Genomic DNA, 14358 nt, shown 5'->3' with positions numbered 1-14358 from the left:
ATATCTAAAGTTCCTAATAAAAGGGATTATCTAGACTGTTTTTATACCACCCTCTCAACAAATACATCAGTTTTAAACAAAAATCACTCTGTACATTTACAACATTATCAATTATAATGTATTGTAGTGTACCGGTACATTGTTTTTGCATAATCTTTCATTGTTGGATGGAAATAAAGCGACATTGGCGTGGTATTAGCGTTTTCACCGTATAGCGTTTTCACCGGAAAATGATAAATAATTGAAAAATACGCTAGAATTCACTAGAAATTGCTTTTTTGTTGTTGTTGTTTTCAGATAAAGGGATATACACTGTATTATAAGCTTTGGATATTCCCTTCGCAGTCTTGAATATTAGACTAAGCGCTGTGGACATCATAACCCTTGGATATTCCCTTCCCTGCCTTGAATAAAGACTAAGCGCACCGCGTTTACAACAGAACACCTGTGAACATACAGAAGACAGTGCTCTTCTTTGTATAGCGGTTGGTCTCGACTCAGAAGTACAGGGATATAACAACGAGACCAAATTGGTTTAAAATTCATTTACTATGACTAAGCTACTCATTTGGAAATGCTATCATAGCTTAATAAGCATATCTATGCCCGACAAACAAAATGACACCAAAAAGGTATTGCCACCTCAGATGGTACCAATATCTGGCCTGGCCCATGGACTAATACAATTCAGTAACAATTTTAGATATTTGAGAAAACGGTAACTTAAAATCAAACAAGTGCTAAGACCTTACGTGACGCTATATGGAACCATTTTGTTTTTGGCTTCCCGGGAAACGTTTGCGCTGTTTGTGTGTGCTTGGCTACTGGGGTCTGCACTCACTAAAAATAATAGTAATAATAATAAAAAAACCCTACGATGAATATCAACACTTAAGATGTTTTTATTGTAATTCCAACTTTGAAAAAGATATTTCTTACTAAATATTGTATTAAAGGGATGGTACAGTATTGGTGGAGATGAGAATTGGGCTTTTAACTTTTTGCAAGATACCCAAAAAAAAAAAAACCAAACACTTATGAAATAGTACAGAGCATACCATTTTAAGTGGAACTAAAAGTTTATTTGATTACTGAATGACTGAAACATCCAAACACAAGGTAAAACAAAGCGATCGTAATAAAAGGTGGGTCCCACACTTTATCAGAATCGCTCTTTTTTGGATATCTCAGCCATTTAAAAAACAATTTTTATCAAACAAACATTGAATTCATCATGGAATTACACGCTCTTTCATATTTCATAAGAGATTTCTCATTATCTAACCAAAAAATGTTAGAAACCTGAAATTAGGTCTCAACCAAAACATACGATCCCTTTAATTTTTCAACCCTCTAAACTGAAATTTTTTTTTTATAGTTTAAATGCATAGATTACATCAAAATTTTCACATCATTAAATTGATCATCGAGCTTCAACATATCCACAGAACCGGATCGTGTGTTTTCGCTAGAGTTTGCCTACTTGCCGCAAACGCTATTTCTGTAATTTTTTCATTCGTGTTATTTGTTGTGGCTCAGCCGTTTCAGTGTTTTAATGTCTTACACCGTATATTTCACACATTATCCCGTTAGGTAGTCGAGAAGACGGTTGGGGCGTTACATCATTATAATCCTTTATTGGACCTCTTTTTTCAATACATTGTAATACAACGGTTTTAAAGCGAACAAAATAGTTTCATATAATTTATTTATGTTAATGAGTGTTTCGTATTATCATTTTTTTAACTGTATCGAAAGAAAAAATATTAGAAATAAAATTTGATTAGAATTACAAGTGAATTTGAAAAAATAAAAAAAAATAAAACACAGGCTCTTGATACCTACACTTTACACCAGCCACCTCAGGGGGCGCTTCTCATTTCATCTTGCGTACAACATTGCGCATTATTATCCATACAGAGGATTTTTAGAGCCCAAATACAAGTGTTATTTTGTCGACGAACCTCATAACCTCCGACCCACTTAGAAAGTTTGTTGAACTCGACCAATATTTTTTGCCGAGGCGACCAATATTTAAAATATTGGACGGCAAGAGGGGGATTCCCCGAAGTTTTTATAAACTGCACCGTGATTGGCCGAGATATATACGAGATGACCTGAAATATGAAGTAAAAACGTCTGTGATTGGTCAATCACGAATTAACTAAAATATCGTTTCTTCTAAAATTCTGTGTTTATACAAACAAATTTCATATATCAATTAGTTGAAATTGTTTTGCATACAATTTTTCAAAATATCACTTTCATACCAGGAAATTAAATTTAGGTTTGATGAAAACAAGTTGCATTTTCTTCTTCTTCTTTTTTTTTTGTGAAGGCGACGATCCTGATTCAGCACAGCGCTACAGCTAGATAGCTAGCTCGCGCGCAATATACAAATACATGTAGCCGGCCACCGCCGCTTGCATTTGAATGCATGTTACGCTATGTGTATAGTAAGTACAGTGTAGGCCATAGGACTACAGTACGAGTAATTCGATCTTTCACGATCTACGGTAGATGTGACGTGAATTGTGTCTCAGATCTCGGATACAAGAACATCTAATTCTGGTCTAAATTAGCTAGATCTCGGCCTAACAGTAACATAACGGCTACCATGGATACATAGATCACTGTTTTATCAACATCAGGGAATGAAGTACATGTAGATTGACTTGCACTGAAGAGTGTACTTGTATCATACCCCATGTCGGGATCAAGTATAGATACAGTAGCTAAGTAGGAGACCGTACAGCACTCGAAAACAGAAAGGGTAAGTGAAAATATTCTTTGCTAAAATCCTCTGTAGGATGATAATGATAATATTGGATGTCCTATTTTCGACTAATACAAGGAAATATTGGACTCGCTAATCAAAATATTGGACTCGTCTTCGACTCGTCCAATATTTGTGCATAGCTCGTCCAATATTTCCTTGTATTAATCTCAAGGCCATCCAATATTATATAAATATCTGTCACTGACTTTCAAATTTGTTCAGTGTTGATGGCAAAATCATGATGGGGGTAAACTGCTCTTTTAAAAAAAAAATATTCAATCTCGAAAAATGAAATAGATCAAACGTTAAGCAAACATTGTATTTTTCAACCATTCAATCGTGATAGTTTATTCATATATTCATATAATACTATTATTTTTATTGAGGTTGCAAACTGCACATCATGTCATACTAGTATCTGCCGATATCCTATTACACTGTATGCATCGGGTTAACTACTAACACAAACACAGCGTGTAATACTCAGTGACAAAACAAAATGGCATCGAAAGAAGTCATAGCTGGTTTACAGAAACAATATGAAAAACAGGCAAGAAAAAGTGCGTAATTAAACAAAACACAATAATTTACATCAACGCATTGCCTAGGCGTTGATTTTACTGCCCCACTTTATGACGAAAAAAATACACCTGAATATCTCTCGGAGTGCTTGGCACGTTCTAACTACAAGACTCACAATACTCTGATCAGATGCAACATAGTGGTTGAACCTTTTCCCGACGGTTTTTACCTTGTTTAACCAAGGAGGTGCTAGGGGACTTCGCGTAGTATCTTATTGGTTTAACCTTGTATATAGAGAATATATAGTTTAACCTCAATATATATATATATATATATATATATATATATATACAGTGTGGAAAGAAGAGCCAGGTGGACGTAGCTAGGTCAACGTGTCTGTTTATTGCCGCCGAGCTTTCGGTCCCAAACGGACCTTCATCAGGGCTGTAACGATACAAAAATGACTCACTCGTATGGCTACACTAATAAATTATGTATATGATTATTGGAATATGTTATATACAGCTGTAATTACGGATTGATTGATTACACAGTCATTATAGACTCACGCCAGTTAGATTTATATTAGTATATTATATATATGAATATATATTTATTAGTGTAGCCATACGAGTGAGTCATTTTTGTATCGTTACAGCCCTGATGAAGGTCCGTTTGGGACCGAAAGCTCGGCGGCAATAAACAGACACGTTGACCTAGCTACGTCCACCTGGCTCTTCTTTTCACACTGAATGCAAATAATGAAGGCCACACACTGGTACTGTAAATGGTCGATACCCCTTCTCACACTCTCTCTCTCTCTCTCTCTCTCTCTATATATATATATATATATATATATATATATATATATATACATATATATATATATATATATATATATATATGTATATATTTATATATATATCCATATCACTAAGAAAGAAGGTTGAACAATTTGAATAAATTGTCTGATTAGTAAGTCACAGGTGATTTCGGCAAGTTTCACGTCTTTCATCTGTTACATGCATTTACACATGAGATTCTCGTTTCGGTAAATTGACATTAATAGGTGATAACTTCAATGGTTTGGTGAAGAAAGTCTCTGAAGATTGAAAAAAAAAAACTAAAAACAGTTCAAAATTTATCAAAAGTTCGATTTAAAAAAAAAAGAATATAGAAAGCAGAAAGAATACAACTTGGGACCAGGGACCTATTAAACATTACCGTTTATAGCTTCACTTTGACATTATTCCTAACGTATTGTCGCACTATGAACTTGTGAAATAATATACACCATGTTTTGCCATACACTGTAGCTATCAGTCTTCGGTCTAGTGATAGATAAATTTTAGTATCTGCACACATAAAGCCGTAACCTTCGGAAGTGGTAGCTGTTTAAATGGATTTAATTTATCAAAATAAATTGAATCACACACACTAGATTGAACCCGTTGTTCTCCTGTCAACCCCTTTTGTGATAATTGCATTAAGACCCAACATTCTTATCCAAGATAACCCGAAGAGGGCAAATAGTATCTCACACAAAAAAATATTGATTCTTTTTTAATTCACTACGCACAATAAGTACCCTTATCTCGCACGTTCGCTCTTTTTATCTGGCAGTATGGTCTAGCATATTAGAGCACTTCGGTTGATTCTTAGAGCGTCCCACACCTCCACTCTAAATAGCAATAATTACTATAGAATACTGTCATAAAACATTAACTATCATCAAACTCATTAGCATATCTTCAAATAGGTTTCAAACCAGCAGTTTTTAAAAGTATATTAGATTTTCTTTTCTTCAAAAAGAAAGTATATATATATATATATATATATATATATAATTTATTCGTTTATTCATTTACTTTTGATTTATCATATAATATATAACATAGATAAATTAGTAAGTAAATCAAAAATTATATATATATATATATATATATATATATATATTATATAACTATTATTATTTTATTTACTTACTTTTACATATTTACTTTTCTTACACCTGCTGTTCCATCCAGCTACATTGTATCACCGCTATAATCTTTCTCTCTCTCTCAGCAAAACATTAATCATGCGTATGAAAAGAGGATAGACCTGTCCCGTTCATCGCAAGCACAATTCCCTGAGACACCATAATATATAGAACACTTTGATACAAAAAATTATAGCACAGAGAACAATATTGGAAGTGTCTTCATCTGAAAGATCTTGGCCGAGTTAGGGACCGAGATTTATGTTTGTGTTATATATTGTGGAAAAAACGAATAAATATGAACTTGAACTTGAACTTGAACTAGCACGAAAATCTACCCGTGAAGCACTGGAGGGAAGTACGTTGCTGTCATCGTTTGTCTCGCTCTTCAATAAAGTCCCATCTTCAAATGACGGCGTCTTCAAACGAGATATCGGTGGAGGAAGACGTAGAGGGCGCTTTGCTGTAAATCTTTTCCACGTGATTTTTCTCCTTCAGTCCCGCCTCTCTCCTGAACGCCTGGGAGATTTCCTCGAAAGTCTTGTTCTTCGTCTCAGGAAGCTCGAACCAGAAGTAGAAGACGCAGACGGCCATGAAAGAAGCAAACACGAGGAAGCAATACGGCCCCATCGATTTCTAGGTGAGAACGAACAACACAAATCAGGTTAAATGAAAGCAAGATATTATTCAGAGGATTGAAGGTTCAGGTGTGAGTTTCTTCAATTTGTCTCCCTCTACAAATGAAATTTGTCAAGACCACAACTGCTGATCTGTAAATGAACAAACATGTCGGAATTTCATTTGAAGAGGGAGACAAACTGAAGAAACTCACACTAATCAGGTTGTCACGCTTCTTTTATAATTAAACTCATCAATTACAAACACGAGTAGATAATCGTGATCCCGCTGAAAGTAGGCCTATGCAGTCACACTTTTACGTATTGTGATTATATTGAGCGGACACAACTACGGATATTAAAGTACATTGTGTTGTATCAACCACACACATGATGACATGAATCAGAGGGTCAATACCCGTTTGTTTCTCGTACGGGGTTACTGTTAAAGGTTGAAGTTTATTGAATAAACAGAGTAAGGGATATCAACGTTACTTTCATTATGATATTATACATTCATACATTATTAGATAGTTTTTGATAGCCTCCCGTGGGGTAATATATGTCATCTGATTTGCATGTAACTAAACATATTAATTTGTATTTCCTTTACGATTTACTTGAAACCTTGTTCCATTGCATGAATGACATTGGACGACTTGCTAGTTATTTTTTATAACACCTCGAGCACAATCATTACAGTCTAGGGTCTGAGAAATAACACAAAATTCTAACCACTGAGATGGTGCAGAACCTGGAGCAGTAGTGAACGTGGTTGATGACGTCATCATTTGCGCGATCCAAGTATACTGCTTGACGGTATTTGTAAATCTTTGAGCGAATGTCACGTGGTAATTAGTCGACCAATCGAGTAGCAGAAATCCTTGTTAGGTGTTGTCCAATTTAATAACTCATATTACGATCACATATTCTGCGCGCGTGACATTAGGAAAAGAAAGAAAATGACTCACTTGTAGATAGGGAAAGAGTATGCCGATGACAAAGTTGGATATCCAGAAAATCTGGCCCCCAAGAGCCATGGCGGCACTACGAGGACCCTGGTCCCAAATCTCCGCACACAGAATAAACACCGTTGGACCTGTACGGGGAAAGAAATCCGAGTAAGTCGGTGATAGCACTGCTGACGAACTTCCACAAAAATGATTAAAGGACAGTTTCACAAAGATATTATTTTTGGATTAAATGAATGCAGCAATATAAGTAGACCATCAGTGAAAGTTTGAGGAAAATCGGACAATCCATTCAAAAGTTCCGTTCAAATCAAGTTATTTAAGTTCCTTGAAGCAAAATCTGAAAGCCAATTAATTTCTTAAAATCCTCCGTTTACATCATTCATTGTTTTACCCTGATCATGTCAATGTCTTTGTGTATTCACAATGAAGACTCGCTCGGGTGACTAAATTTGTTTGAAGAAAATGTTTCTAAGCTTTGTATAACCTTAGGTATGATTATGAACACTGTATAATGTTTTGTCCATTTACATAACTTTATTACATTCTTGACATCTTGTGTTCCTGTATGTTTCGTCATTGCTAGTCATTAATACATTATCGTAGCCTGCATTCTGCACAAACTTTTGTTTTTTAGTAGGTTCCTCATATCACACGTTATTCTTAATTGCTCGAATTGACTGTCTTATGTTGAACTTCTCTCTTGAAATCAAATGGAATGTAAAATTTTATGAACTTTTGAATATGGAACAATGAATTAAAAAAAAAACATGAATATTCAAAGCTTCAGCTCCGCCATCGCTGGATGGGAAGACTACAACAGAGTTGACATCACTGCAGGACAATGATATGAGGAAAATATAAACAAATTCAACATACTTTCACATACTCTCTAAAAAAAATCGAGTGAAAATTTTCACTCTAAAAAGAGTGGATACAAAAAAGAGTGAATATCGAGTGAAATTGGAGTGAATTTTGAGTGAAAATGCTCATTTTCACTCATTTTGGAGTGACGTCAGGGATCACTCCAAAATCTTCGAGTGATCCCTGACGTCACTCCAAAATGAGTGAAAATGAGCATTTTCACTCAAAATTCACTCCAATTTCACTCGAAATTCACTCTTTTTTGTATCCACTCTTTTTAGAGTGAAAATTTTCACTCGATTTTTTTAGAGAGTATCCAAAAAATGTCATTGTTTTAAAAAATGGATAGTACGCACTCCCTGGACTTGTTACTGACACAGATTAAGAGTACCTGATATCATTCATATTGCGTTCTGATAGAGGTAAATCACATGTTCTTTTGTGTTGCTAAATGTCTTTTTTCCCCAATGTTTTTATGCAAGTGAAATCATCTCTTCAATAAACGTTCCATTGAGAAGCTGTGTGTTCCTTACCTGGCCCAAGACTGACCATGAACGTGTGTACCGCCACCAGCACAGCGCTGAGCCAGGGCAACCATGGTGACTGATCCTGCACACGGGGTAGTTACGGGAAAAAAGTTTTGAGTCAATATTTGGTTGAACTATAGGCCTATGATTCATTATAGACACTCACAGGAAACATCTTCACACAATGCAGTGACGTAATGTATCAGGTTATGTCACTATAGAGTGTGAATGAAGCGTTTAGGACGTAATCCTTTTCATTAAAATAATACTACTTGGCGACATGCAAATGTGTGAACTAAATTCAGACTATTGACCCAAAGATAACGGAAAATGCCACGCTGTCAGCCAAGTCAGAAAATGTCCCTTCTCTTGAATAGCAGAACACTCATAATAAAGACCTCATACATTTATAGTGATGTGATATATCAGGTAGTGTCATTACTGTGTGAATGAAGCGTTTCGGACTTAAGATCCTATTATTGTAAATGGGAAACATGCATAATATTTGAACTACATTTAGCTATGGCCAACAAAAGCATGGGAAGTAGGCCTGTTTTACACTCTTCAACGCTGATAAAAATGATCAGAATCGTCCTCATCGAACGTGATCCACACAGATCACATTGATTATAGTTCGACACCTAGACAGAAAACTCGGATATAATGTAAAATTATGTTATAATGTAAAATTATGTTATAATTATGTTAGTTTGCTTGCTTGGGTTAGTTGGTTGGTTTTTTCTTCGGCTTAATCCACTGATTAACTTTTTATAGAAGTATTTTCATTGGGCATGTTGGAGGGGGCGGTCATCTCTTGAAGCAAGTTTGCTTTTTTTATGACAGCTTTTGCGGAAAGTTTTAGTTTTTATCTTATTACAAGAGAAGGGAGAGTTATTTTAGACAATGTCACATTAAATAAATAAGAGATTTCTGCTTTCATATGATTTCCTTACAACCCTTAAAATATCTATGAATAATCACTAATATTTTCATGTTATCGTATGTCCGTAAACTCAACATTTAATGTTTCGTTTAGTCATTATGCATTTAGTTGTGGTTTAGTTATTTTAGTTATTTTAGTTATTTTGGTTTTTTATGTCCATGGTCTCTTCGTTTGGTCTTTGTACCGTGAAAATGTGGTAAAAATAGGAATGCACAGAATTGAACTGAAATGAACTTACCACAAATCTGACAGAAAATTGGGGAAACAAAGCCAACAAAATTTGTTCACACACACCACGAACTGCGCGAGGGATAAACACGTGATAATCTGGTTTCTTGTATTCTATCATAGATGGGAGAGGGGCTGACTGCAAGAACATCAAACACATCTCTAACCCACTATCTTTACTATGATACGTTGGTTCTTGTACGAAATTGATGGACAGATTTCTTTTAATCTATGCTAAGTCCCTTTCTCTAAACCAGCTACAAGCGTTCTTCAAACTGCGTCACACCGACAAGATCATTTTCTGTCATGATCAACATTTGTTACAGATGTGTTACATGAGCTAGCTATGTACAGTGACTTTTGCCATTACATGAAAAAAGAAACACCTTAGGTGATTTGACTCTAAACGGGGAAAATATTTTGATGGAAAACAGGAACTATTGCACATGACGACATTTACAGATAGCTGATGGCCTTTCAGCATAAAATAAACAGTTACCCTGCATGGCCCTGGAAGTGACCTATGGTAGATATGTGTTGTAGAAACCTAGGATAGTGTATATGAATTGATTTTGTTCTACCTGACTCCTACAAAAGCATTGAATGTTTATTTATGCGAGCAACCAAATGACCCGTAGCGGCGGATTTGAGTCCCCTCCGCAGAATTAACGATTGCAAGCGACACTAACGGTGGCGAGGTGGCCCGGGGTCACCAAAAACGCATGTCGGGCCACCCAAATTTCAGAAATGAAGAATTTTGTGGCCTGATCGGGCCACCAAAAAAGGTCGAATGTTTGCCTTTGGGCCACCAAAAATAAAAGTTAGTGTGGAGCCCTGCTGTAGGGACAAAACCGCTGCGGTCACTGAACTCTGTACCAGGCCAGGGACATCTTTATCATCCCTGTACTTATTCACTGAGCCACAATAAACGTGGATACTTACTGCACCTAACCGACGTAAACAAAAACAATCAGCTGCAGAAATAAGTAGTCAATGTCAAACCCGTGTCCTCTTTGAGAAGTAAAGTCTGAATTGATTACCTGAAATAAAATGCAGACGGTGAGGCTAGACAAGGTCACTACGCATGCGCACAAAGGCAAGATGGTAATTGGTCGTCTCCCAAACTTGTCCAGACAGCAACCCTGCAAAATATGCGAAGAAGTATACAGTGTACGTGGGATGTTCAGTGCACTTTTTTTTTCTTATACTGTGACCTCATAATTATTATATTGCAGAATCATATTATCCACAATAGATGAAAATCAGCCTGCAAGAGTAGCAAGCAAGTATAGTTTCCTTTCAAAACAAAAACATAGATGTAAAAGCATCGCTTTTGAGAGTTCTATTGCGCAGCGGAGTTATAATCAAACAAACCTTTGTGAAATGTGTCATTGTGAGATAAACACTGCTCGGGCTCTACGGCCTCCAGCAAGTGAACTAACTGATGACCTGCATGGCACCTACACGCATGTTTATGATTATGGTATATGCTGAAGAAATCGTCACGTCACCTTTTCAGGTCCATATGGATGGAACAATAGGGAGCCTTAGATTTTAGACGCGCGGACCCTTCAGAGGGAAAAAAAAACATGATCTGAGCGTGCGTAAAAGCGCGGGTCAAGTTGACGCACGCTTCTGCGCAGGCTCAGATCATGTTTTTTTCCCTCTGAACGTCCGCGCGTCTAAAATCTAAAAGCTCCCTTATTTTGCAGGAGGAAATTTGAAACCATGAAGATCGTCCATGTGTTTTATCATTAGGCAACAATTACATATCAGAACGTAGCCTTTCTCTCTTGCTTCACTTGGATATCAAAGAGAACGCAAAACAGCGCATTGTGAAATAATTTCAACATTTTTCCTTATCTTTGCATTCATCCTAGATATTTGTGAGTTAGGCCTTCAAATGGATTGCAGCAGCATTCAATACGTTCTACTTAAGATTCTAAATCATAAGGCAATGTGTATTCCTTTCATGTTGTCTATATACTTATATAAGGCGGAGATAATTTCTCCAATGAATTTGGACTTTAAACATGAAAATGATGGTGTCATCGTTTACGTAACACTGTGCACTCTTGTTTGTCCATGAATTATACAGTTTCACTCTATACATGCATCTGTAGTGAAATAGTCTTCAGCACTGCCATTGATGCGACGTTTACCTATAGAATATTTCAAACAGAGAAGCTCCTTGCAGAATTAGCACCATGTGACCATGAGGATTTTTTTTCCGAAGTTCCCACAAAACGCTATTTGCGTTGACGACTTTACCCTAGCAACTTGTTGTAATTGTCTTAGACCTGTCCAAACTTCGCTCGCTTATATTGTCTTAAACATAAAGGAAAGGGCCACGACCGCCATGGCTAAGGCAAAAGGGCAAATAACTCAACAACGCAGTCATATTAGGTTTATTTTCTCTACATAGGGAAGATAAGGAAAGCCATTGTCGCAACTAGATCGCGTTATCTATTAACTGCAGTGGTTGTTAATCCTAGATAACGCCATGCAGTTTATATTTGAGATGACTGACCATAGCAGGACACATCCCTCCCTTACGAGGAGTGGACCAAACGACATTATATAATCGCAGTCTGTTCCATTGGTTAAGTTTTGAATATAAGGTAATGTCTTGCTTGTATTTAAAAAGCAACCATCCATGACTCAATAATCGGCTGCTTTTGGAGGTCTCTGCCAAACCATTTTTGGTTGGGTATATACAGTCATGTTTTGCATTAGTGGGTATTCTCGCATGTACGACCCTTTATAGTATGTTTGTTAGTAAGGAGTTATTTAGATATTTAAAAAAAACCATAAAAAACACAGATAAGTGTTTAAATTGTTTGTACCAAAGAAATGATTTTGTGTTGAAGTAATAACTTTGCAATTTATCTATCCTCTGTAAAATTATGTGGCTTCGAGAAATCAGTAAATTCTATCATTTGAAAAAAAAAACCATCCATGACTGATTACAAATACCTGTAACAATCGGTTCCATGACACTGCCCCCTGTGGCATTTGCTCCCATGAAATATTTGCACTCTAGACCCCAATTTTAATCCTCATATCAAACTAAACCTAAAACCCCATTCCAAGCAATCGTCGCATGAGCAAATATCGTGTCACCGTATAAGAATCATAGAACTACTGAGCAAGGATAACAGAAATAATGGACAGAAAAAGCTAGGTAAGCTTTCGACTGACATTATTTGTGGATCCATTCAAAATGTTGATCCATCTATATACACACCGCGACAAAAGTGACGATAGCATTCACGATTGCGATCCACACAGTGACGATACCAATTTGTCCAGCCGTGAGTCCAGCCGTTTGAAAAATTTCAACGAGGTAGAACCAGATCTTTTGGAAAAAAAAGAAAACAAAGAAATAATAATAGAACACAATTATCTAGAGGTCAATGCCCGATGCATTGCACGGAGCAAAGTAGAACCATGTGAGAATGATTAGCGCCATTATTGCAATAATAGACAAAGATCATTTACCTGCCTTTCATTGCAGGGTTAAAAGAGTACAGGTGGAAATCTTATCGAAGGAGTCACTTTGAAAAAAAAAGAAGTATCTTGTGTATATACCATTGGCCTTGGTATTAAGGTCAAAGAGAATTGTCCTCCTCCTCCCAACAAAAATAATGACAATCGACAACAAAACGAACAAAAACAACAATCAATAACTGTTTGTGGTCAGAGGTATCGAAATTTGACAGGTCCTTTCAAAGTGCAACTCAAGAGGTCCAGCAAATAACTATACGTTTTACGTTGTGGTAAGACAATTTATAATCGATTATTTCTTTTGATAAAAGGGGGCCAGGTCTGAAAGTATATTGCCAGTAGTCAACGACCTCCATGCTAATCAGGTACTGATCGTTTTATCATGGTCTTACTAGAGTTAGTTTTTAAAACATGTTTGTTTGTTTTTTTTAATACATACCACATTAGCACCCGTCATTGAGCAGCACAAATTGCAAACGATGGTGATCAAAAGCGGTTTTCGCCACTCTCGATTACGGAGTCGAAGGATGTCGACGATGCCGACGGCATCCTTGCCGCCGCTGCCGAGATGGGTTTTCTCTATTCGGTCGATCTCCTCCGTCACGTTTTTCGACCCTCGAAGACTTTGGAGAGCTGGAGGATGAAAACAAAGAGGAAGAGATGATGACGACGATGATGATGACGACAATGATAATGATGTTCATTATGATAATGATGATGATGATCATGATGATAATGACAATAATGATGATGATGATGATCATGATGATAATGATGATAATGACAATAATGATGATGATGACGTTTATGATGACGACGATGATGACGACGACACCATTCAATAGTTAGAACTTTTGAATCTTTAACTTTCGAACTTATCGAACTTTCTGGGAACTTTTACTTCAACTTTTGACTGCGAGCTATCATTATATGGTCTGTTTTACTGATCATGCAGAGGAGCGACAAGATGTAGATTTTGCTTTTAAAACGGTTACACATACAAATATATTTCTGTTCTTTTTTCCCTCAGCCTTTCATGCCAAATGCATTTGTTGCACACAAGAGACAGTAGAGAAAACTACATTGATTAGCAAGGATACATTCTGCATGTCAACACTATCTTTATCAAATGCGCTGTTATCACGTTTACGTTACTAGCCGTTATCATGTTTACCGCACTATACACACAGTTTGTCTCGTTTTTAGTTAAGATTTTTGATGTTTCCGGAGATTTGCATCGATTACAATGGGATTTGTCATTTCCTGCATAAAGGTAGCATAGGAAAGTCATTTCGTTAACTCTTGTTTATTCAGCGTTACAATCTTGCCAAGTCACGGTGACATAATAGACCGGTCGATGACATCGCTGGCACTAGTAACCAATACAATTAATAAGAATAATAATGATAAAATGGTGTC

General features: G+C 36.4%; 1 protein-coding gene across 1 annotated transcript in view; it reads right to left on the bottom strand.

The window, feature by feature from the left end:
• Positions 1–12925: 12925 nt before the first annotated feature.
• Positions 12926–14358, bottom strand: part of LOC139708985 (solute carrier family 2, facilitated glucose transporter member 5-like) — a 41773-nt gene continuing 40340 nt past the window's right edge. The window contains exons 7-8 of the mRNA XM_071620953.1: positions 13379–13572; positions 12926–12937 (exon numbers count right to left, since the gene is read on the bottom strand). Of these exons, the coding sequence (XP_071477054.1) occupies positions 12926–12937; positions 13379–13572 (206 nt within the window). The remainder of the gene's footprint in view (positions 12938–13378; positions 13573–14358) is intronic.

The sequence above is a fragment of the Diadema antillarum genome, unplaced genomic scaffold, assembly GCF_040938485.1.
Source record: "Diadema antillarum isolate AM-2024a unplaced genomic scaffold, OU_Dant_1.0 seq00001393_RagTag, whole genome shotgun sequence".
Classification (NCBI taxonomy): domain Eukaryota; kingdom Metazoa; phylum Echinodermata; class Echinoidea; order Diadematoida; family Diadematidae; genus Diadema; species Diadema antillarum.
The sequence above is the reverse complement of the archived record's forward strand: the minus strand, read 5'-3'. Positions and strand labels throughout refer to the sequence as shown.